The sequence below is a fragment of the Clavelina lepadiformis genome, chromosome 2 (genome assembly GCF_947623445.1).
Source record: "Clavelina lepadiformis chromosome 2, kaClaLepa1.1, whole genome shotgun sequence".
NCBI classification, from domain to species: Eukaryota; Metazoa; Chordata; class Ascidiacea; order Aplousobranchia; family Clavelinidae; genus Clavelina; species Clavelina lepadiformis.
The window spans coordinates 19,396,219-19,421,993 of record NC_135241.1 but is presented as its reverse complement, the minus strand read 5'-3'; the positions used below and the strand labels follow the sequence as shown (position 1 = coordinate 19,421,993).

Below are 25,775 nucleotides of genomic sequence, written 5' to 3'. Positions count from 1 at the left end.
CGTTGTCGGCAGGATTCGAACCTACGCGGGCACAGCCCAATAGATTTCAAGTCTATCGCCTTCACAACTCGGCCACGACAACTGTGCTGAATGTTCAATGCAAATAAATAAAATCTCACTTTTCTCGAATCTCTTATGAAAACATAATTTCAATTCCGCGTTGTAGGCAGGATTTGAACCTACGCGGGCACAGCCCAATAGATTTCAAGTCTGTCGCCTTATCCACTCGGCCACGACAACTGTTCTTAATGTTCAATGCAAATAAATAAAATCGCACTTTTTCGAAATCTGTACTAGAGTACTAGAGTACTGGAGTACTAGAGTACTCTAGCGCATGTGACGTCGATGTGGAGTAGTTCTTCGTTGCTTTGACGACAGTTGGTTCCAGGTCTAGGCTAAGTTGTAAATTTTGTGTGGGTTTGAATTTTTGTTTTTTTGGAGTATTTGTCATAAAATTTTAAGCTAAAAACTTGTTGTAAAGTTTAGGCAATTGTTATAGAAAACTGAGTACATGGATTTTGTCCAACTTAAGACTATAGACAGACATAACCTAGGTCTCGTTGCAAGCCAAAATTCAGGGTAGGTTTATGATGTAGTTTTGCGTTGGTAGCTTCTTGATTTAATGTACTTTGCATTGAAAAGTCTATCTCTTTGAATTGGGACATGACCCCTATAACAGACTTAACTTTCGCGTGAAAAGTCTCGACTTATTTCTCCAAAGATTTTTATAAAAGCAGTTAAAAAGGCAAAATTTATTCAACATGGGAGGCATTTCTTAAATCAGAAATTAAAAAACCAAAGGCTTGTGGATGATAGCGTCTGTGCAGCAAAGATGGCCATCAACTAAAATTGGGTTGAATTCTCAACCCGAATGCAATCAATATATACCAAAATACCGTCAATTTCTTTGAGCAAACAATTTTGTTTTCTATAGAACATAGACTCGTGGAGTAGTGCTGCTGTTTTAATTATTTTAACGCTTGCAGAGTTTGCTGGCAAAACCACAAAAATGATGCTTAATATACTCGACAAAATAAAAGAATTAAACACTCAATAATATTTCCATATATATATGCAACAAAAAACCCTACGGTATATACATTCAATAATATTCTTAAACACAACAGTGAAACAGCTAAAGCTTTAAGTCACCCATAAAAAAAACAAGATGATGCTCCGTGTTAACCAAGGACAGTACAAAAAAATAAAAAGCAAAATTTACTTGCAGTAGTCATGCGACTGTCAAAAGTACAGTGTGAACAGGCACCCAGGTCACTAACATTGATGAAATTATTACATCAAATTTTCTTTATTGCGTCACTAATTGTCTTCAACATGCACAATACTAGCTAGTTTTGTTTACGAGCAAAGACCAGAACTAGGCCGAAGTTTTTAGAAGTTTTGAAGTGGTGAAAACTTTGTTGCAGACATGGGCCAAAAGAAATTTAAAGAGGAAAACCACAAAGTCTTTTTGCAGATTAAGGTAAGTGAGTTCTTTGTTGCTTGACGATCCCGTAATATTTTGTTGAAGGCCTACCTATGAAAACAACATAGGCTACGCTGGTTATAAACAGTAGATGAATTTGTGAATTTTTGCGTGATTGTAAACGTTGTTCACAGAAAATACACAGTATTTTGCGTCAAACTGATGTGGATATTGCTGGTTTGCGGACATGGATGAATTTGTATTCCATAAAAAATCAGAAAACAAATTCAGAGGCCGGCAGATGCTGCTTTGATGCAAAATTCAGCGATGTGGATGCAAAGGACAAGAGGTATAACGAAATATGCCTACTTATTTCTAGTTTTTACAATTTATTAGATCCACCAAAACCCATTTTAAGTTTTATAATCTGGTCTGAGTCAATTCAGAGATTTTTGTCTGCAAATTCTACCTTTGTTCCACTTAGCCAGCTTGTTGGCTTACCGGTAACTGCAGTATATGTCAGAGCCCTTATGACTCAAGTCACTTGTTTCAAAGACTTGACGTGACTCGAGTCCCTTTCTAAGAAAGTACAAAAATGACTTGAATTTATTCTAGTAGTTTTTTTTTGATTACGTTTTAGCATTAAAGTAAAACGAATCTCAATTCTTTAGTGGACATACATTGAAGTGTAACTTCAAATGATATATGATATGATCTACGAATGCGTACGGTGCAGCCAAATGAAACAAATTTTGTAATAATCCTAAACGTTTGTGGTTGACAGAAATGGTATTTTTGCTTTCTGTTGGGCTTGACTGCGAATATTAATCGACTTGACTTGACTTGAGTCACTTCTGCTAAAAGACTCGCCTCGACTTGAATCTTAAATTTGTAACTGTACTCTGTTTTTTTTGCTGTTTTTCAGCGTATTTAACAAGAGCTCAGTGATGAAAATTCAGTCAAACCAGGAAAATAGGGAAGCAATGCACCAACAGAAGAAAGATAAAGAAAAGTTTGATATGTTGGAAGTATGTGGCGGAAAGAAAAAGAAGGTGTCCATCAGCCTGCACTGGTGTCTTCCAAATAAGACTGAACAAACCTTAACAAAAGCTGTATTTTCCACCAGTATATTTGCAGCAAGCATCAAGTCTGATCACCAAAAATTACCCGATTTTCAAGAAATGCCATCACGTTTTGAAATTGACTACAAAACATCTTATAATTATTTCAAAACATTACAAAATAAAAAATACCGGGAATGTACATACGAAATCTGTAATAGAACACAAGAAAGCAGAGACTTTTGCAGCCTTCCAAATGACCTTACACCTGCTAACAAAGACGTTTGCAGTGAAATAATATCTTCAAAAGATGTAGTTAAAGATTTTCCTTCAACATTTTTGGCAAATATGGAGTCAAGTGGATCTAATGTAAAGAAGTTAGTTTACAAGTTCGAGAGAAATGATACATCGAAACCAGAAACTTGCCACAGTTTTGTTCAAAGCTTTGTACAAACGTTGATGAAAGCTCAAACCAAAATGTTGGTACTGGAATGCTGCAACGAACTAGAGGAAATCGAGGTCATGCAACACAAGAAAGTTATCGATAGAATACATTTGTCGGCACGTTGCCTTTTCAAAGTCTCCAAGTCCCAAACAAACCATCATTATAGCAGAAATAACCTTACTCATCGTTTTACGAAATTTAATGACCCGTTGGCGATTACGAACGACAAACATGTGAAAGAATCATTCTCGGTAAGTCTATTTGATGTTGAAATTTGTCTCTATTACCACTAACCAAGCATGCTATATGAACATTTCATGAACACATTTGAAAAACGATATACTGAAGATAGAATATAAGCATAAATTACATTTTTTTATATTTTTTTACTTTTAGAAAAATAAGCTTTGGGAAATCGTAACGACAAAGTTAAATTGTGCAGTGGATTGCATTCAGCGAAGGTGGGTATTTTTAATCACAGATGGAACAATGAACATAAGCATAAATTCGAAACCTTTGCGTTATACTTAGGTTACGATCATAAACTATTTTCATCCAAGATTGTTTTGTTTGCTATATGCAAATTTCTAATATCACCTTTTTAAACATATTTTTAAAACCAGGTTTCCCGGAAAACGAGATTTATTATTAAAAACACTCCACATCACAGAAGAGTTCAACAGTTGTATTCAAAAGCATCATACGCTGACCAACTTCATATTTGGATCGGTTGCTGTCTTAAGTGTCCTTTTATCATTTGACAATTCAAGTAAAGCTAACATAAATGAGTTGATTTCATTTTGTGAACATTACTTTACAAAAGTTTTGCTTTTTAGTCGAAGTGTTTCCAATACAGCAGTGTATTAAAATGTTTTGTGCCAAATGTGTTTTTTGAAAAAGCCACTCATTTACATGAGGTTTAAGAAGTTATAATACAGTACAACAGCGGTTTAACACTACTTTAAATCTGTAACGATAATTAGCTTGGGTCAAATAACAAACTAAACAAGTAAACAAAGGCTAAATTGGCATGGGGTCTATACTCAACGAATCTCAGTTTTTATGAAACTCGTTCGTTAACTCAACGAAACTTTGCCGGCGCACGTTCAATTGCCCGTGTATTCAAACACATGTACTACTGTATATGCATGCATAATACAAGTAACACGACAGTAGCCTACGTCTATCAACAACTATATCGTACATACGCACCAATTCTAACCTCAAAACCACTTTATCTAAAAGCGTTGTAGTATTGTGGCTGTGGCTACCTATATTAATTTTTTCGATGACATAAAGCCAAAGGCTTTAACTGTTCTTTTACCATCCGTTTTGACTATTTATCTTTAAACTCCGTTGCTTATGCTATCTCTTATTATCTCCTTACGTCAGCACAACATTCATAAAGTCCAAATCCTTATATTCCAAAATGTAGTCGTCTTTAATTACATCAGAAGAAATTACACAAGTACCACTTCCAAAACACACAATTCAGAGACCTTTCACATTCACATTAAATGTTCTTTGTAGGCTCTTCGTCTGTTTTCTGCATTTGTTTTTGTTTTTCGAAATGCTTGCCAATACTTTTACATTTAATCAAGCAGAAATTGTGGAAGATTGACAGAAATATATTCGTATATATATATATATATATATGATGATATCTATGATCTTTGCTTTGGAAACTATTCATAGATATCATATAAAGAGCATTGTGTCGATATAAAATGTATGGTTTGCTTGTGGAATTTGCGGGTATACAGTATTTTTTACAAACGGCGGTTGTAGCCTGCTTTTGGTATAAGTTCGAACGAAACATATTGCAGTTTTGCAGTGCGAAGCAAAATTTTTGTTAACCCCAGTACGATTTCTATTATTTTTTTGTAGTCTGCACTGACATCCGCTGCCCGGCCCTTTAGAAAATTTTCTTTTACTAGCCCTGATAAATGTGCTGTAAATTGTAATGCTAAAACTTGTGCCACGTTAACGTAATGCTTATAATATAGGATCATGATAGGATATACAGGAAAACGGCAATTCTGTGCCAAAAATTTGGCGCTGAAGCTACAGTCACTTTCTGCGCTGAACAATATCCGGCACATCATAACGACTTTCCAGTAGAGCCGCCTTACCATTTGCCCAATCAGACTATTTCCGTTGATCACGATGTGGAGTTAAGCGGGTTCAGCTGTAGGCTTATATATAATTTGAAGAGATAACGTGCTGTAAGTGCTGAGGCGCAAAATTTGGTGCGAGGGCGTATACTAGTACACCTGAAGACCTAATTCAATGATTCTAAACCTTTCATGGTTCGTGGCCCCATCCCAGTGTCCCGCAATATCCGTGGCCCCCTGCTCCTGAACAAAAGATGTAGATTGTTGATTTCAATACACCTTTACTTCACTAATTTTGCATAGTATGCACAAGCACAAAAACTTGAGAAACTTATTCCAAATTTTGCTTCGTCTTTTCTACTGCTACACTATAGCTCACTACATTGAGGCACCCGGTCGTAACCCCCCGGATAACGCCCACAAGCCACCAGGGGGGAGGGTAGCATTGCCCTTATTTCTTTGTCTACTTGATGTTGTATGATAATCTTGGTTACTAAGCTAGATTTTGCACAAGTTCTGGTTACCACACATGTTTATTTTTTATTTTTGATATTGTATTGACTGAACTTAAAGTAATTCACCTACACGCATTTTTTTATGAATTTAAACATTTACTCTTTCTTAGAAACTGTAGACAAAACAGATACAACTTAGTATTAATAGATATCATTATGAGAGATACACCTTTTCCTTCAAGTAGTGAGGGTACAAGACCATATTATGAGAACCAACAACTTAAGCGGTCAGAGTTAGTGTTTGAAAAAAAAAAAAAGAAAAAACGCTCAAAACATGTTACTGCTGGAGCTGGTAAAACAAAACGTTTTAGTATCGGTAAGTTAATTGATATTTGCAGCTTGTTTTTACAAACTTTTATTGACTTTCTAACGACTTTCTTTCTTACTAAATGTGGATTACATTTTTAGTACGAAAAAAAGAATCTGACCCAAGAAAACTACAAATGCTGATTGCCATTAGCATGATTTTATTAATATTATTTGGAATTGCTGCTGCAATCGTTTTCCTTTGGGGTAATCAAATGTTGTAGTATGTAGTGTCATTTAATTTGTTGCACGATTTTGATTTAAAGTAATTGATGTTACATTGTTCTTTTAAACAACTTATGTCCTACTGTTGCAGCTGATCCCCTTTCTAAAGGTCCATGTGATCTTTCAGATGATGCATCTGAATATCAATTACTACTTTGTGAAAGTAATCTTTAGATAGATTTATATCTATGTTCATATGCTATATAATATTATAATGATAGTAAATAGTCAGAGAAAAATTATTCCAAAGTTTCTATTACAATTTTATTAATTATGCTTGTTGCTAGAGTTTTATTTTTTTCCAGGAGCTTCTGATGGTATTAAGTGTGATTTTGACTCATCGGGTTGTCGAGATGGTTGTATTTTGGGATATGAACAGGATGTGTATGGATGTGCTAAAAGTTGTGAGTGCGCCACACAAGGGTCATTTGAAAATGATGTGGCGTTTAACCCAAATAACATTCAGTCAGTGTTATCGGTTTGTTTTTTTTTGTATTTTTTTAGCTGCAGTTTTTATCAAATTTAATAAGGTCATGATAAGCACAGTACAATGGATATTATCTTTACTAAGGCCTACTTGAAAGATGAAGATATGACTTTTGATTTAGCTGGTGGATCAGTCAGCATACAATCCAATATTTGGGACTTAGATATAGTCAATGGCAGAGTGCAAATTCCTTATTTGATGTCTAATGCTATCAGTGAGTCAGTGTTATCATTTATCATACTAGATCAGAGGTGACGAACATGTGGCCCGCAAAAGAATTTTGACAATTGCTCTTGCAAGGCAAAACATTACAGCGAGACTAGCAGTCTTAAACTTTCTTTGACCTGTTTCTAATCTTTGCGCAATGCGATATCAAAAACTGATAGCATGATTAAGTCGCAGCAGTATATGTCTTCAATAGATTGCCGCACTCAACCGATGAATTTTTTGCGGCCATGGGAGCAGCTAAAAACCTGCCGAATGAAGCAGTTGCGCTTAAATGCTAATTATTATGCAAAATTTTACAAGTTATGAAAAAGTTGTGCGGCCCGCTTATTCAGCTATAACTGACAAAGTGGCCTGCGACAGCGAATAGGTTCGTCATCCCTGTACCAGATATATGTATGCTACAATCGGAAGAGATACGTACAAGTTAGGTTTAACCACTTCCAATAAGAACATTATTTCACAACATGATTAACAATATCTTATATACTCGCTAGTATCCGACAAAACTATCTTTGATGCTGTCCAGTCTGCTATACGTAGTTTCTCGGTTAGTACATGCATTGACTTTCGCCAGAGAATGGGTGAAGAAGACTTTTTGGAGATTGTCCGTGGCAGGAAAGGGTGCAGGTGGTGGACATTAGTCATATAATAATCGCGACCTATTTGCAAAATAGAGTTATGTATATTTATAACAACGATAACCATGGATATTGATTAAGAACCTCTGATTTACCACTGGCATAATTAACTGGTAGCACGTAGAGTTTTGTAAACCAGCAAAACTATATATTGTCTCCATCGCCATATGTTGGTAGCATTTTTTTCCAGTTCATTTATTGGTCGACGTGGTGGAAGACAAGTGGTATCGATAGGAAAGAACTGTGATCGTGTTGGTATCATAATACATGAACTGATGCATGCATTAGGGTTCTGGCATGAACAAAGTCGGCCCGATCGAGATGAACACATCACCATTCATCTTGACGACATTAAGTCTGGTTTGTTTAATTTTTATCATATGGTATGATAACGTTATTGTGTAATATAGAAAAATACAATGGAATACATCCATTTAGAAACTTGCCCCTCAATATGTGCTCACATGATAGCAATGAAAGTATTATGAAACATCAAATGGCGTTATTATTCTTAATTGTATAATTATTTTTTAATTAATTATCTTTAATTTTATCTATTTCATTATTTTTCTAGAGTATCACCATAACTTCAAAAGTCGAGGACGTGACAGTGTTCGAAGTTTTAACTCCAGTTATGATTTCGGCTCAGTAATGCATTACAATGGTTACTCGTTCTCATCCAATGGCAATCCCACAGTTTTAATTAAAAATTCACAGCAACCAGTGAAAGCACAGCGTCACGGTCTAAGCATAGAGGATCTATATGAAATTAACAAACTTTATCTCTGTTCCACAAATTCTTCTGTTACGGGTAACATTTTGTGTTGTTTCGTATTTTATAACTTGCTGTTTTAAATATAAAGCACTAAATGAGTGCTATTAAAAGAAAGTAGTTTGGCTAACATTAAACAAGGATATTTATATGATTATGTAAAAAAATAAAGTTGTTGAAGCAGCGGGATTTCTCTTAGAAAAGACAAGCTTGTATTTCTAATAGCTTATAGAGTTTACTTAATTATGTAGTTACTCCATTCATGGAAGTAATTTCAAACGAAATTCTTTTTATATTCAAATTTTTTAGCCTTGTCCAAATTCTTTTAACTAAATTAAACTTTTAATTTTGAAATTGTTTAAATTCAGTAAAAACTTTTGATTCAAACTGGTTCTCACAATGCATACACAATTTTGAAAGGAACATTTTTTGTTATCTACAAAATTTCTGGTTGTGTCTTACTTAACTTGTGTCCTACTTGGTTTTGTCTTAAGTAAAACAACTTGGAGACCACTGGGGATTATGGTCCACATGGCAAACATGCTCTTCTTCATGTGGTGAAGGCTACAATGTGAGACAGAGAGAGTGTCTTGATTCATCAGATGTAATTGTATACTACGGTAGATGTCCTGGACTTTCGTTTGAAATGAAAACTTGCGAAACCGGGCCGTGTGAGCAGGGTAAATGGGGTATGTGGTCACCCTGCTCTGCTAGCTGTGGTGTTGGAATTAGAAGGAGGTAATATTGTGATTGTTTTAAGTAAATGTTATATTTCATGATTCATTAAAACTCAATTAACATTTTATGGTTTATTTTGCTCAGACAAAGCTGCTGTTATCCAAATATCAAATATGTAAGACAATCGTGTTCCGCAGATCCTTGCCCCAGAGACTGTAAGTTAGTGTAGTGCAAACCCCAGAAGCATGTAATATCTACTCATTGTACTGTCTTATTTAAACATGACATTATCACAGCTACTACAGCTTGGACGGAATGGCAAGCATGGGGCATGTGCTCAAGACCATGCGGTACAGGTTGGCGCAAACGAAATCGACGTTGCATTGACTCGAGCTCTGGGGATGTTGTTGGTGTCCGAAGCTGCCCATGGAAGTTACCCGGAGCGACAGAATTAGTTGCTTGTGCGACAGAGCACTGCAATGAAACAAGTAACGTCGATCAAAAATAAAGAATCAAATAATAAAAAGATGAATTGTAGATGATGAACTATTGAATAGAATATAAAAATTGTTGGATATGTCTTACAGCCGAAGTAATAGGCCAGTGGGACAAATGGCAAGATTGGGGTTCTTGCTCTCAAACATGTGGAAAGGGAGTGCAATTCAGGTATTATTCTTCCAATGTGCTTCTATTGTAGTACGTCTTTAAAGTTGTGATATTTGTGAATGTAAAGCATTTTTATTGTAAAGATATACCTGTAAAACAACTTTGCTGCATGTATTTACACACATGATTAGATCTCGTGATTGCTTGGGAGACTTACCAGGTTATGGAAACTGCACAGGTGATGAGGATGATATGCGTCTTTGCAATTTAACTTCATGTCCTGTAATAGGTGAGATTTAGTAAATACCAGCTTCATTTCAGTTAAGCTTTATGTATATTTTATAAACTGGCAAACACTGTAACTTAGATTAGAATTATAAAAATCCGTGCATAATACCTGAATGAAAATTGTGTTGAGTGAGAATAGTATTGCCAAAACATTAGGAAACATAGTAACAGAGAAAATTTTGTTTCTACCTTGAAACATTTCCAACGTACGAGTGATAAACAGTTTACTGTATGGTTCCTTTTGCTGTTTCATTGAAATGTTTGTGTTTTTACACAGAAAAAAACTTTACGATAGCAAATTGGGGGCCGTGGTCGGGGTGGTCGCTTTGCTCAGTCACCTGTGGCCAGGGTTTACAAAAAAGGGAAAGAACCTGCTATGGGAGGAAATATTCTGTACGACAAGACTGTTATGCAAAGGGTGTCAAAAAAGAGATAGATTCTGAGGAAAAGATTTGTGAAGAGGTCTCAGTACATTTCATCACAAACAGTAGTTTTCACCACAGATAGTATGAACCAAGCACAGAGAACAAAATAGCCAAATCGTAGATAACATAATTCACTTCTGCATAGACTTTCAGAGCTTTATAAGCTTGTAAAAGACTTAACCACATAATTAATTGTGCCGTTAATGATCATTGTATGTTTCCACCCGGTATGATAGTTCACGTGTCTATTGTTTTTGTGGTCATAGTCATGTAGAGCTGTGTCTCGAAGAAGTGCAGTTTACAATAAAGATGATCTTTCAAGTCATTGGTCAACGTGGACTTTGTGGGGAAAGTGCACGAAGTCATGTGCTAGTGGCATTCAGTGGAGGTAAGAAAACATTGGTCCGTTCAAACAGCGTTCATTTTTCTTTAAAACAGAAATTTTAGTTCTGTTTGAAAATCTTTTCAATATTTTAATAGAAGGCGGAAATGTCTCAATGGAAAGACTGACGACGCAGGCTGTGAAGGCGTTACAGTTAACACTCAGCTATGCAATACATTTCCGTGTAAGTGTTCTGCATTCGCTTTTTACTAATTTGCTTTAACATGACTCTGACTCAGCTGTGGTAATTGTGCGTAAGGATTTATTTCAAACAACATGAAAATCAGGCACAAGCTATTAATAATCTTTGGCAATTATAATAAATATCTTTATTGTAGGTGTTGCAAAGTCTCAGAGTAGGGCATCCGGCAGGGCAGAACCATCGCATGAAGCACACTGGAATGTGTGGGAAACTTGGAGTCAGTGCAGTCAAACTTGTGGTTTTAGTTTAAGCAGAAGGTCAGATAATAATCATTTGAAGTCGCTAAATCAGTGGTGTAATTGTATTTAAATTGGAAGCACAGCTTTGAAACTTGAAGTTAATCTTAAAGTAAAAGTTAAGCAAACTTTTACTCTTCAGATTTCGAAAATGCATCAATGGACGTGTAGGTCAACAAGGTTGTGATTACACTTTAAGATCTGGAGTTAAATTGGGTGGATTTGAAGAAAGATACTGCGTCAAAAACCCATGTATTTATTTCTTGTATAATATTAGATTTTTTCTTTTAGTTTTATCTTCACGTTCATTTCATCAAACACTTTTTGCAACAAATTTTAACTAGCAGAGAGTGGAACTGTGACTCAATCTACGAAAAAAATTCATAGGCAACTCAGACCTTTATAAATGGTCAACATGGACCAGTTGGACAAGATGCTCTCGATTTTGTAAGGGCACTAGATGGCGTCAGCGTCAGTATGAATGCGTTTCTCATTCACCTTGTTTTATTCAGCCAATCAACACTGTAGACAAAGTAGCTGAAGCATGCAACAAGGTAAGTAGCAGTCAGCCTAAAATTCATACTTTTTAAATCAAGTAGAATTATAAGTAATTTCAGAAATATTTAAACTCAGTCGAAAGAACTTACACATTTCATTACAGGCTTGTGGTTGGTCTTCATGGGGCAATTGGGGTAAATGCAGTGGCTCATGTGGATCTGGGACTAAAATGAGGTAAATTTCGCTGAGTTTCATGTTTTTATGGAAATCAGTATGTTTAGATCAAATCAACTTGCTATGCTCATTCACACTTTAGATTTTACATTTTTGCTGGTCATTTGTAAGTTTAGTGACAGTATTATTTTTGTTTTTTTTTTGTTTTTGTTCGAAGGCAAGTATAGTGCTTGCATTTATCATTTTCAGGAGGAGAGTCTGTGAATCTGGGTATGGCTGCGCAGGAATGTCTCTAGAGGCCGTTGCATGTAGGAAGTTGTGCTTCCTCGTGGGTGCTCAAGACGAATCTGGTCTGGATTTGTTGCTCCTTTGACTTAATACAGAGCACAAGCTACTATACTACATATACAGTAGAAGTCGCCAGTTCGCTCAACTTGCCACCGTTCTTGCTACTATGACCAAAATATTTCGCATAAGTAGCCAAACCTTTAAAATACTTTTTGAGCGTGATTACAGGGCAACCCTAATCTGTTACGACTACACTATAGCTGTTTCACCTCGGTATCTGCAATCCTTGTTAACGTATCACAGCCTTAGTGTTCGTCACAATGTTTGTTTATGAAAGACTTGAAAACCTTGTTATTTTAGTATGTTTTTAGTAGTTTTTCTTCAGTTAGCCATGCTACAGTCAGATGAAGCTGTCTAGTCATAGATTTCAGAATGATGATGGAATGAAACTAGCTAAAGGGATTAGACAATGTCATTTTTATAGTGCATTTTTGGTTTTGCTATCGAGTGGAGTGTCGTTGTCTGTCTTCAAACAACCATTAAACAGGTTATGACTGTAGCAGCCTAGGGCTGTTAAATACGAGGTGGTGCCTGTTATGTAGATTTCAATCCATCATTTTGTTTTTCGCCAATAGCATGGTAGGGACAAATTAAATCATCCAGTTTCTACTAGCATGCACCAATAAACCGGAAAAAGTGACAAAACCGATAAGGCTTAAAACACGCTCAAAAGTAATTAAAATAATAATTATTGGTAACAACTAGCACGGCCACTAAACCCATTTAGGCTAGGAGGCTATTTTATGTTCAAAATTAAAATCTTAATATCTCAACCAACATTAAGTTTTGACCAAAAATAATTTACAGAGCTTTTAATTTAAATGTAATAGCTCAAAATATGCAATAAAGAATTCTGTTTAGTGTTGTTTGCTTAAGTCACTTTTGTCTGTTGCCCTGGAGTCGGTGACTTAGGCAAATTCTACTGTGGTTACATGTTGTTAGCAAAACACACCTGTAATGTTTGTGGACATTCAAGCTGAGAGAAAAGGTTTTCTTTGATTCACAGCTACAGCAGAAAGTTGTAAAATCTGCGATATATTTGGATTTTTACACTTAACGTTTGTGATTGTACAAAACTGTTTGTGATTGTAATGAGATTTCTAAAAATTGCCTGTTTAACTGTAGATTTTGACAAGGTGATAAAAGGGCGAAGTGACTATGGAGAGGAAAGGAGTTTTGCGGGCGACGGCCGCTTTTGTCCTTCGTCTCCAATGACCTTGACAGATTATGACAATGATGGTTTGGATGACCTGCTATGTCTTTACTCCCCTATCGACCTCAGCAACTATTTGGATAGCGAACTTGAAAGTAGATCATTCAACACTACAAGGATGGAAGTGTGAGCAATGAAAATGAGTTTACATTGATTGTTTTTGTTTACTGACAGAAATGACTGTTATGGTTTGTAAGGTTGATATTATGACATGGAAAGCTGGTGTAAATTAACATTTTTTTGTTTTGCCGACTTTATACCAATTGTGGATAAACTGGGACTTGTCTCGTCAACCTTGGACCTCAATTTATGTTTATAATTATAAAATAATATAATTATTTTTTTAAAAGGATGAAATGATTCCAAAGTTACAAATAATTTTTTTATATCTTCATTTACGAGTTTTTGGCAATAGTTATTAAAATTATACTCTGAGGAAAGACCATTGTAATGTCTGAAAAATGTTAGTATTGAATACAATATGAAAATTTGTATGATCTGCACTTGTTGTTTTTGCAACAATTTGATACAATAAAAACATTCAACAACTTTCCTTATGTTATGCTACTTTAAAAGCTCACATTGTTGATAATATTTGTATTAATGCCACAAATAATTTTAATGGCTCTCTGCTATCTGTGGTTGCCTGAATCTGGCTTTTTTATTGCACAAGTTTGCCCACCCTTGCTTTACACCCCTTTTGCATTCCAAATTAAATCCAATCTCCTTTTATTTATATACAGTAGTTGTAATATTTGTTATAGGAAGATTGTTGCTTGTTTAATACTTGTTATGCTTGGAGCATTAAGTCTGCTTATGTCTTCACTTTTAAGAGTTGAAGAGTTTTTCTTTTTACTGCTAACTAAAAATCGTTTTTTGCATTTGTCCTCTAGCGCTTTTGCACTGAACAGAGACAATGGAAGTTATTTTGAAACTGATCCCATCGAGATAAGTTATTTGATGGACGTACTTCATGTTGTCTGCTTTCCAAATCTCCTTCAGAATAACACAGATATCACAGGAAATTCGTGAGCTACATTGCCCCATTTTTGTATATATTTTTGCAGAGCTGGGCAACCGGTTTTTTAAAAGGACACTCACTTTTGCTCCTTGATGAAAAATAGAGCGTTGCTCTTTTATGCAGAAAGGAGCGTGTTCGTTTTGTTGCTCAGGCTCATTAACAATTCGAAGATATTTTCGCTCCGGTTTTGAGCTGTTTTAGAGCTTTTTTTGGTCACAACTGCCACTAATATTTAAACCATACAAAAGAAAGAGTAGTAAGAACCTTGTAGAGTAGTAGATGTCTGTGACACATATTCATTAATGGGCTATTATTCACTTTTTAAGCATTTATTGTTTAATGGGCACTAAATAATGATATTTATCGCAAGGTGAAGCACATTGCACTAGTAAAATTATTTAAACTAATAATCTAATGATTATTTTAACCTATCAAATTAGTCTCAAAGATGTCAAAAAAGTTATAATCTTTTTATTCAACATCATTTGTCTATTTTGTGCATTTGCAGCATTCTTAGTGTAAAAAAGAGCGATAAGCGTGTAACCCTTGAAAAAGAGCACGTTCACAATTTCGTTCCCAGTTTGATAAAAGAGCATTGCTACTAAATGAGTGCATTGGTTCCAAGCTCTGCTTTTGTATGTATATTTGTGCTTAGTGTTGAAATATTTGCCATTATGAATACACTGTATGCAAGTTTTACGCATGCAACGTTTTCACAAACTTTTATTAAGACACACAATCACAAACTGTGCATGTGTAGGAGATTTGATCAACTTCTAGCAATAAACTATTATGATGCAAGTTCTTCACTTTATGATTACGAAGAAGCTCAATATGCTCGATATCGCAGACAATACATGAGGAGGGGAGTGATTAATAAAGGCATCTGTGACAATACTGTTAGATACGATAAGTACCAGTTCGCCGGAAACAAGCGAATTAAACTGTTAACAATGGCTGAGTATACCGGGGATCATGTATTTTGCTTTGAATCGGATGGTGTCACTTTGACTTCTGCTTTTTGGAATCTTAACTTGGATGTGGATTGGTATGAATATGATTATAATGTCAACCTGTCTTTGACAAAGGTTCGTGAGGATTTGAATGAGCCTTTCAAGCATTTTGATGAATCATACAGAGAAGCACTCCTCAATAAAGACCCGTTAGAGAATGGTTTTCCGATAAATAATCTGATAGCAGGAACGAGAAGAGATCCCCTAAAATGACCGTTTTCAAATAGCGTATTCAGCTTTACTATGAGAATATTCTTTGAAAAGTAGGCCTACTGTTTTAAATAAGATCTAGCATGAAAGCATTGTGTGTTTACTATCGTGTTTGGTTAAGTTACATATTATTTGGTACATCTTTATTGTCAGTTATTTCGTTATTTGTCTGTAAAGACCTGGAGGAAGGACATCAACCTCTCAATGGTCAAGTGTTTATGGTTAAAGTTAAAGGAAGAACTAAATTCAATTTTAACTTGACTTTTAAAAGTAGAAAAAATGGACAGGTTGCAAAATGCAATAGAAAATGTTTTTAATTTTTGTCAAAAACTGTGTTCCCATTTTTTAAACTATGCATCGACTGCCTATAATGGTCGATGTTGTTTGCCATTTTGTTTACTGTACCACAACACCAGCAAACTACTTTGAAAGCAAGGTTTGATGAACGTCTTATTATTGTGTAAATTACATGGGGAAAGTACATGGAGCAGTAAAATGTGTTAATTAATTTTACTAATGAATATTCTGGCTATCAAGCATAAGTTTTCTCACCGCACCGGAATGCCAATGTGTTGCAATTCCTTGATTCCCTGCCTAGTTCCCCAGCAAGTACTGCAAGACTGGGAACGTTTTAGTTTCGGCCCAAACTTGTTTGATTTTACTCCATGTTCATGCAGAAATATTTCTGTATTGTACAGTTAATCGTTGCTTTCTTCCACTCTGCAAAAAGCTTTGTCCAACTAATCTGCTGGTACTGTGGCATAGTAAATACAAAATAGAATGGTAGACAATATCATTATGTCAATATAGTCAGCTTCTACGCAGTTACCACAAGACAGAAAGTTCTCAATAAAAAAGTTAGTTGCACTTCTAAAATCTGTACATTTCTTTTCTGTTTTGAAGGATCAAGTTAAAATATAGTTAAGTTTTGTTTTAACTTGAAGACGACGTGCATTTACATTTAACATTAGTACATGAAGGAATTGATATAATTAATATGCCAGTTAGCGAGTTACCATATGCCATTTGATGTTGTTGTTAAGAACTTGTTTATTCATTGTAATTTTTACATCTTGCCAAGTGTTCATTGTTTTTAGCTTTGAATGTTTTGAACATTTTTTCTTAGCTATGATTTGATGTATGTACATCTTATTCACCTTATATTGTTACATTGTTCTGAAACTTGTCACTTATCATGGACTCTATCGGCTCCAAGGAGTCACTGGACTTGGAGCGTAAAGAGTCACTGGAGCGCAGACACAGAAGAAGAAGTACTCTGAGGCAAGTGACTGGGTTCGCTGGCCCCGGCATAGGTTGGTAGCAACGGTCATGTATTGGAAAAAGGGGTTTTTGAGTGGCAATATCTCTCATGTTACAAACTTCGTATTGAAGTTGTAGTGACTCAAGTATAGCAACTCCTTGCACAGACTTGACTTTACTTGAGTACTATGCTATAAAATTTCATATATGGCTTCATTCAAGTTAGTTATAGTTGATTAGGTTTCAACTTTAAGTAAAACAAATTTTTGTACGTAAATGTATATAGAATAGCAAAACGAAGGAAATTTGACAAAAATAATATTTTTATTTCTTATTGCTTTGTTTTAGACATTAAATGACTTGACTTTTTTCCAAAGACTTGGCTTTGATGACTTAGTTATGACTCTGCTTCATATTGTACATATGTTTGTGGTCAATTCCAGTTGTTAAAGACATTGACCAATGACACTTCATTTTATGATCAAATCTGAGGAGTTTCTAAAGTTGAATTACATGCACGTTTTATTTACTTACTGCAAATAATAATACTCGTCCTTCAAATAATCTAATTTGTGCATCTATTGTTTAATTTGCAGTTCGAAAAGTCCCAAAACAAAGAGACACAAGACTTGGTTGGCTTATTGCTTTCTCTACTCTTGCTTTAGGTGTAGCTAGTGGTTTAGCTTATGCCATATACCATTGTAAGTTTTTGAAAAATTTCCTAAACAGTTGTAAGTCTATTATGTTTGATTGCTATCTGGTAGCATTTTTAAATGTCATGTTACTTGCACAGTTGCTACAGCAAGCAACCCATGTTCTTCCCTATCATCTTCCTCTGAATATGACATTCTGCTGTGCGAAAGTAAAGATGCTTCAAATAATTTGTAAATGCTTGCCTTCAAAACACGTTTACAACAAGATGTGACACTAACTTTTAGGAGTTTCTGCAAGAGCAACCTGTGATTTTGACATATCACAATGCAGTACTGGTTGTGCAATGGGATTTGAACAAGACGAATTTTTATGTCCAAGAAGCTGTGACTGTGCTTTGGAAGGGGCTATTGAAACTGATGTGACGTTTAATCCGAACAATATTCAAACCGTTTTAGAGGTTTCAGATTTATATGCTTTGCATTATAAATTGTATCTTATAGGATATATTTTATTTCTATTGATTTTTTGCTCATTTAAACTGGTAGACACTTCGGTTTAGACTTTTTTTAGTAGAGATTCTGTTTATTTTTTTAATAATTGTGCACAGAACTACAGACAAACTGAGGACAATTCGTATGGACTTTTGATTGGAGCAAATCGAATGCTTAAACCTCTCTGGGATAGATATAATGTATCTGGCCGTTATAGAGTGCCATATGTTTATGCATCTAGTAAGTAATTCCACTATGAGTGTCCATCCATTATTTTAGGAAGTTGTGACAAACATATATGCACTGACATGTTACTTTTATGTAATGTTGTTCTACAGATTTGAATAATGAGACTAGACAACTAGTACGTGAGGCAATCAGTTCGTTTTTAGGCTTTTCTTGCATTGACTTTTATCCGTGGAATGGAGAGGCAGATTTCATTGAATTTATTCAAAAAGGTCACGGATGCAAGTGAGATGTTGCTCTTTTGATAATATTCCAAAATGATTTTAAACTTTTACTTCGTTAAATATTTCTGCAAAAGCTTTGTTTCGTAACTAATATATGTTAGTTATTACTGGTCACAAAAGCAATAACCTTGTTTCTTGGACTCATTGCGATAGAAGGCACATCTACAAGTCTTGAAACTTGAATGCTTTGTACTTGATCTAGATCATTTGTTGGGCGCATCGGAGGCAGGCAATTGATAGAAATAGGTCCCGAATGTCGTTATAAAGGAATGATTGTCCACGAGATAATGCATGCATTGGGGTTTTGGCATGAGCAGTCCAGACCTGATCGAGATAACTACGTAACCATGCAACTAGAAAATGTTGATGAAGGTTTGCTGGTTTACTGCACTTAACACTGACTTCGTTTTTTTTGTTGTTTATCGATAGGTGTATTGTATATGTTATAATTTTTATAAATAAAGATAGCTATAAGTTTTTGATTGCTTGTAATCATTTTGTTACTCCCTTAAAAGCTAAGTAGATTTCTACAACACTTGATTGTGCAGAATATCACAGGAATTTCCTCAAGCGCACCATTCCTCTAGAGCCTACTATCGACTTGGAGTATGATGTCAATTCAATAATGCACAGTGATGGATATCTCTTTTCAAAAACAGGATATCCCACTATAGTTTACAAACATACTTCATCAGCTGTTGTGGCTCATCGCACAGAATTAAGTGAAAAAGATATTGAAAAACTTAACCGACTTTACCCATGCTCCAATAATCTCCAGGTTTACACAGGTATATTTTATGTTTTGATTGAGGATACCTCCAACAGATGCTCATGCTCTAGGTGCCATTCTGCCATTTAAAAAATGTTGTGCATCTAACTTACAAAATGTTTCCGTACGTGTAGCGTAACAAAATTAACTGTAGATAAGTTACCTGGTGGATTTTTTTTGTTAAGGTCTTTTAAGGGGAATGGAGAGATTGGCCATTGTTTGCGAACGGCCATTTGTACACTATCTACTGTGAACTGTGGAAAAAAATATTTGTTGTTAATGGAACGATAAGCCACTAACCATAATCCATAGCGAAAGCTAAATTTTAAACATTATGGTAGATGGTACAAAACTGGTGGTATTTAACTTGCAAATAATTTTTAAAACAAGAGATTTCTTGCATGTTTGTTTTCACCGTTTTGGAAAATTTGGTTTGCAAAAATTTAACTTTTTTTTACAATATCAAAAATCTAATGGAGTACAATAAGTGGTAACCATGTTATGATATCAGAATCTCCATTCTCCTCCTGAGCATAATGAATCTCTCATGAGGAATTCTCATGAATCTCTCATGATGAATCCTCACTGCTTGAGCCCTTGATACAGACCTTGTCTTTTATGCAAGTTATTTAGCTATTTATCGATATATCCATGTTTTTAGTTGTTTTTTTTGGCTTTCTTGCTTGAGTTTGGATCTATTCATCATGACCACTGTCCACTGAACGAAACAAGCATTGTCCTTACTTTACTCAAAAGTATTACCATGCTAGTGCATCTGTTAATCGAACCCGACTCACATATATACACAAGCCAGACACACTAACCTTTCTGCCACCAAGCCGACACATTATACATCGATATATTATGATCAACGACATTTGTGAATTGCTGCACATGTACTTCACATCTTTAACTCATTTGATTAAATACTTAAAATAATCGTTTGAGCTTTTCCAAACCCAAATTGAGATTCAAAAACCAAAGGGTTTGAGCCATAAACAACTGGCTTGTGATCATCACTGCTACACGATGCACATATTGCCCAGGACCATTTTGATTGATATGTCAATATTATGGTTACCTGCACAATTAAATACAGAATATTATTGATTAACTTTCACAAAACATTTTATGTTTTAATAATAAAATAATATTAAAATTTGGTAAAAGTCTTCAGGAAATATGGCATTTAAGCTGTGCTGATTAAATTAATTTCACCAGAAGGACAGGTTAAACCAAAATCTAGAGCTTCTAGAGTATCTTCTGTTTCCTTACAGAATAAGCTTACTGCTAACACATGCAGTGCTAACAGGTATCGAAGATAACGATCACTGGAGTGACTGGTCGCCATGGTTACCATGCTCATCATCATGTGGCGAGGGTCAAAGCGTTAGAACACGGGAGTGCTTAGATGAGGCAGACAGAGTGGTTTACCGAAGCAGATGTGCAGGAGAGTATCATGAAGTGAGGTCGTGCGAACGACCTTCATGTCTGGAGGGGCTTTGGGGTTCCTGGTCAACCTGCTCTGTTTCCTGTGGAGGTGGCGTGAAACACAGGTCAGATTTAGCTTGAGGATGTTGCTGGTAAATGAGCAAGCAAAGGGCTCATGAACTCAGTTCACCCAACAATGTCATCCAAGAAACAGATACCTTGTTAAAAACATTTATGTTTAATACTTGATTTTATTTCGGGTCAAAGTATTGTGATTTTTACTTATAATGAAAACACAAAAAACAGAAGATATAGCACTCTTAAGATTTCTTTCTGTAATTTATCAACACGAGATTGAGCTTGCAGCTTCAAGTATGATCATTATTATCAAATATTCTTGTTATTCTCAGAGAATCCTGCTGTTATCCAAATCTTGAATATGATCAGGAACCTTGCTCCCTGCAGAGTTGTCCTGAAATCGGTAATTTAGTGTAACTGGAGCTAAGAGTGTTGACCTATTAAGTATTTTATCAAAGTGTTACTTACTTTTTCTCAGATTTCCTCTACAACGCACTATGAACCAGTTAAGTTATGCGATACGGCTGCTTCTTTTTTCAGAGGGTGATTCTTGGGGTCAGTGGGGAAATTGGTCAACATGTTCTCGATCCTGTGGGAAGGGTTACCAAATCCGCTACCGTGATTGTTTCAATACATCTTACAACAAAATAAGTGTAGACAATTGCCCTAGGACTGTCCCAGGTTCAGCACAGCAAAAGGTCTGTGCCACTGTGACTTGTAACCAAGAAGGTTAGTTACAAAGGTTACTTGGGTATGTTTACGATGAAGATTGAAATATTGATCTGACTTTTCCTGTGAGCAGCGTTCACCAGAAGATGGGGAGGTTGGGGGCCGTGGAGCGATTGTTCAAATTCTTGCGGAAATGGCCACAAGTCCAGGTAATTTAGACTGTCTGTCCAAGTTGATGATTGGTTGAATGAAGTAGGCAGTTATATGTGTTTTGATGAAGTGATGAAATTTAGGACTCGGAAATGCGTTGGTGAAGGTGCTAGAACATGTGGAAATGGCCCTGTTTTTTTAACAAAAACTTGCACAGGGGAATGCTTGCAAGGTAATAAAATTATAGTATGAAATAGTTTGCGAAGATAGAAGTGTGTAGCTGCCAAGGTTTTGTCCAGAGGGCCTTTGGAACGAATGGGAATCCTGGTCACGATGCCCAGCTGATTGTGTTGGAATAAGCAGGAGGGAACGTGTCTGCATGTTTGATAATAATCAAGTTGTTTTCACTTGCACGGGCGGAACGGATGACATGGGGAAAGGTTACCAGCAACAAAATTGTTCACAGGAGGTATTTACTTTGCAAAGACTTTTTTGATGGTTGTTAACAGCAGAACTTAACTGCTGTGTACAGAATAACTTGTTTGTGTCAGAAAAACTGAATTATTTCTACATCTACACAATATGTCTTAAACGCTTGATGAGGATATGTTGTTTCATTTCTGCTTACAGTTCTGCCCTTCTTCGTCAAATTCATCAGCATCTTCGAATTCATCAGCATCGTCAAATTCATCTGCATCTTCGAATTCATCAGCATCTTCAAATTCATCTGCATCTTCAAATTCATCAGCATCGTCAAATGATACGTCTACTCAATTTACTACTACCACGGTGCAAACAACCACAATTGGGGAGACATGGTCACAATGGACTACATGGGGTACATGTGGCGCAACCTGCGGTAATGGGACTCAGTCAAGGTACTATCTCGTGATTGAAACACATTTTTGATATACAATTGTACTGTTTTTACAAAACTGGCAAGAATATTTGCACTTGTAGTCAGATACGTAATGTCTCAACTGACAATGCCTGAAAGTTAGGTATCTCAACCAAGGAAGTCAATCCAAATCGTGTCATAAACTCATAATAATCAAGCAAAGCGAAATCATAAAATCGTTTGCTGGTCCTCTCTTCAGCTGAAAATAGATAGCAAGATCACGAGTTATGGCAAAGTTTTCAAGTTACAGTCATGTTATTTCTTCTTGTAAAGGTCCAGGAACTGTTCTGGATCACCTTGTGATGATTCCTTAGAGCAGGTTCAGAACTGCACCCATGATCAGCAATGTATCGACGGAGGTTTATTTCAATCCATATTCATACCATTATAACTTCATTTCTGCGTTTTGACATAAAATGTTATGTCTCATAACCTACTTTTCTCGACATGCTGTTATTTAAGAACGCTTTCCTAAATTTCGTATTATTGCTTCAATAACATTCCGTTTTATAGAGTGGCAAGCATGGGGATCTTGGGGAGTGTGTAATGGGGGCTCATGTGGTTGGGGTAGAGCTGAGAGAACCAGGGTTTGTAACGGAACGTACTGCGGAAACGACTCGTCTACAGAGGAGAGCGAAGAGTGTGTTCCGGATGATCATGAATATTTCAGTAAGTTCTGAACTTAATCAACCTTCGCTGGACCTGCAAAATGGTTTGTTTAAATAATTTTAACATTGTGCATGTTTTGGCTCTGTGTTAAGATCGAAACTATTTATCTCTGAACCTGTACAATGTTTGATTCCTAATCTGCAGTCGAACGTGGACGCGCAACCGTTTTTATACATCTTGAAAAATGCAGACATTAACTTTGTAGTTGATACTCTGTTCCTCAAACTCTCATCTACTTGTGTAGTTCCGTGTGAAACGTTACCTCGACAATATATGATGCTTACCGAATGCGAGACCTGGCTTTACAATATCAGTTGTGACGGGGAGATGCGGATTGGACATTTTAACAGAGACCCCTATGCTGACTTGTTATGTATCGAAAATGGCGGCAACTTGTAAGTGCGTTATTGCAAGGTTACATTTTACTTCAGGGTGTTTAACAAGCGCTTACGTTATTGCCTTCACTTCAGTAGTTTGTTAACATTTTTAATTTGATTGAATAATTTGTATCGAGTCCAACCATTAAATTAATGCGCATCAATATCGTTGTATTGAGTTTCAGCAAAATGTTGTGCCTCAGATAACGTCAAGTAAAGAATTTTATTTACATTCAGAACAATTTACACAGCTGATGAAAATTGTGTCCGTCACTTCTGGTGGAATGGCAACCAGAGCGCGTGTGCCGATAAATACCATGACAGGGTTATTGTGGCAGATTTTAATGGGGATGGCTTTGACGATTTTTTGTGTCCAGTATCGGCGTGAGTGCAATAATTAATAGATTGAAACAGACGTCGATACCTCCGTGATGTAATCACAAGTCCTTAATGTCGGTTGTATCTCTTCCAACGCAATAAAGTTACTTATGCTTGATATTTGAGTGAGGAAAATACGAAAAATGGAAAACCGAAATGAATTACTCGTATCTTCCAGATAGGCAAATTACGCTTTGGTATCTTTACTAACTTTTTTGCACTACATGCAGGCAGAGGTGGATGGCCGTCCATTACGCACATCCAGCCAAGCTCAACTCCACTTTGAGAGGTTTCAACCTCACCGAAATGCGATACTATATGTTTTGCCCTCATGTGCAAAAGCTTCATGTAGGTAACCTGGACGGGGACAACATTCCCGACTTCTGGTGTCAAGGAGCCGCCTACAGTCTTACCAGTCTCAATGATAGGGTGTACTATGGGACCACCTTTCGAAATAACTATGTTGCCCCAGAGGATTACGCGAGCAGATTCGGTCGTTACATTACCGATGAGCATGACAGCACTTGGTGGTGAATTGTCGTTTGTCGGTTTGTTGCAATGTTGATTGTTTCGTTTTGCGTTTTATATTACTGGCAAGTTTTATTATTATCGTTTTGAATTTTTTCATTTAAAACCGAACTAGAATATCTGAATGGTGCCAAATCATGATTTATTTGTGCAGCCCAGTATTCTACATCACTGGGTGATATTTCTTTTAACAATGGCGTTATGAGGTGAACTGGTCAAGAAAAAGTTTATTGTTTTTTATTTTCCCTTTATTTGTGACGCTAAATTGGTTTTCAGGTTTGCAAACGAAATTGTCGCATTTTAATTGGTGGAGGTGTAAGTGTGACGAATTAGGTACGTTGGGAAATCTAAGGATAAATTCGTGAGCTAAAACTGTTCTTGAATTTGTACTATTCGTTAATTAAATATGCCCATTATCACCCAAACTTAGTTGGTAGGGAATACTGTAACAAGCATTCGCGCCAGCTCAACAAAGTTATCGGAACTGTGGCGTGACATCATCAAATGTTATTTTTACATCACTCTTTGTGGGTTAATGGCACAGAAGTAGCTTGAATGTCAGCGCATTCGCTATAGTTTAGTAATAGTACTGTTCTGAGAACACCCTTTAGGCATCGGTACTATTTTTTCTATCACAGCCTTTACCTACATTACTGTACCTGAATCCCTTCTCCATCTCTGGACTCATTTGGCTTGCTGTATGTTTCTTTTTGATGCAACTTATATCTGTTGTTCAAATCTTTTACTTTTTATTCTTGTTCTGTCCCTTTTCGTTTCCGACGGGCAACCCATATCAACTTTCTTTCTATCATAGGCGCGACTTTTTTTTGTCAATATCTCTACCATATTCACCGTCCCGGCCATCATAAACCCTAGTGGAAAACTTCAGTCTTGAGCCATTTTTAAGCTTATCGTAACTTGATAAAATATGGTCGTAACCAACGTTTCCCACAGATCCAAAGCAATATTTCTACGCATCGCTTTCGGGGTGCGCGCAACAGTTTTTGCAACCGGATGCTTTTCCTGCCACTTTGCGTGGCCTGGCTTAATTTTGTCGATCACTGGATGACACCTGAATACATTTCAACCATATATAATAGAGTTGTCCGGCAACTATAGCCTATAAGATAAATCTTATACAGTATAGTCGTCTATGTTTTAATTTCGTACTCTAAGTTTGATCTTTAGTATAAAGTTACATGTTTTAGTTAAAACTTTGTTAATCTTTTAACGTGGTAAACTGCGTTTGATGTTTTATCTCGTTTCGCACAAGGTAGCTTTTACATGTGAAGGTCACTGTATCTTGCGTAAACTGTGGACGTTCAATTTGCTTGTAAGTGTCCAATTTTCTTCACGTTGTGATGTATACCGACTTCCCTAACACGAATTCGCGTTATGAGACCGATAATAATAAGTGAGTTATCAGACGTTCTTTTAATTTT

At 36.0% G+C, this 25,775-nt stretch overlaps 3 protein-coding genes and 1 non-coding gene across 5 annotated transcripts; 3 read left to right on the top strand and 1 right to left on the bottom strand.

The window, feature by feature from the left end:
• On the bottom strand, positions 1-82 carry Trnas-uga (transfer RNA serine (anticodon UGA)). Its single transcript has one exon. It is a non-coding gene; the product is annotated as a tRNA-Ser (tRNA).
• Positions 83-1,348: 1,266 nt separating this feature from the next.
• On the top strand, positions 1,349-3,808 carry LOC143446262 (uncharacterized). The gene is made up of 5 exons (XM_076945831.1): positions 1,349-1,483; positions 1,621-1,775; positions 2,352-3,183; positions 3,329-3,393; positions 3,556-3,808. Exons 1-5 carry the CDS (start codon positions 1,430-1,432, stop codon positions 3,797-3,799), a joined length of 1,350 nt encoding a protein of 449 aa, XP_076801946.1. The 5' UTR covers positions 1,349-1,429; the 3' UTR covers positions 3,800-3,808.
• A 1,867-nt stretch (positions 3,809-5,675) lies between these two features.
• On the top strand, positions 5,676-16,637 carry LOC143446703 (uncharacterized). The gene is made up of 24 exons (XM_076946460.1): positions 5,676-5,877; positions 5,970-6,074; positions 6,184-6,255; positions 6,398-6,570; positions 6,664-6,793; positions 7,302-7,434; positions 7,636-7,805; positions 8,020-8,256; positions 8,712-8,955; positions 9,040-9,110; positions 9,192-9,383; positions 9,483-9,561; positions 9,693-9,790; positions 10,067-10,251; positions 10,481-10,602; positions 10,695-10,780; positions 10,935-11,055; positions 11,177-11,286; positions 11,422-11,588; positions 11,696-11,766; positions 11,956-12,056; positions 13,180-13,393; positions 14,161-14,295; positions 15,049-16,637. Exons 1-24 carry the CDS (start codon positions 5,718-5,720, stop codon positions 15,512-15,514), a joined length of 3,642 nt encoding a protein of 1,213 aa, XP_076802575.1. The 5' UTR covers positions 5,676-5,717; the 3' UTR covers positions 15,515-16,637.
• Positions 16,638-16,682: 45 nt separating this feature from the next.
• Positions 16,683-25,691, top strand: LOC143446704 (uncharacterized). 2 transcript variants are annotated; one of them, XM_076946461.1, is made up of 20 exons: positions 16,683-16,824; positions 17,368-17,472; positions 17,565-17,633; positions 17,710-17,882; positions 18,033-18,156; positions 18,255-18,387; positions 18,589-18,758; positions 18,935-19,174; positions 20,468-20,711; positions 20,997-21,067; positions 21,205-21,393; positions 21,467-21,542; positions 21,627-21,715; positions 21,783-21,952; positions 22,114-22,361; positions 22,655-22,740; positions 22,895-23,050; positions 23,295-23,445; positions 23,665-23,811; positions 24,036-25,691. In XM_076946461.1, exons 1-20 carry the CDS (start codon positions 16,707-16,709, stop codon positions 24,337-24,339), a joined length of 3,063 nt encoding a protein of 1,020 aa, XP_076802576.1. In that variant the 5' UTR covers positions 16,683-16,706; the 3' UTR covers positions 24,340-25,691. The 2 variants fall into 2 exon arrangements, with proteins under 2 accessions (XP_076802576.1, XP_076802577.1); XM_076946462.1 differs by lacking the exon at positions 24,036-25,691 and having other exon boundaries at positions 23,679-23,812.
• The last annotated feature ends 84 nt before the right edge of the window (positions 25,692-25,775 follow it).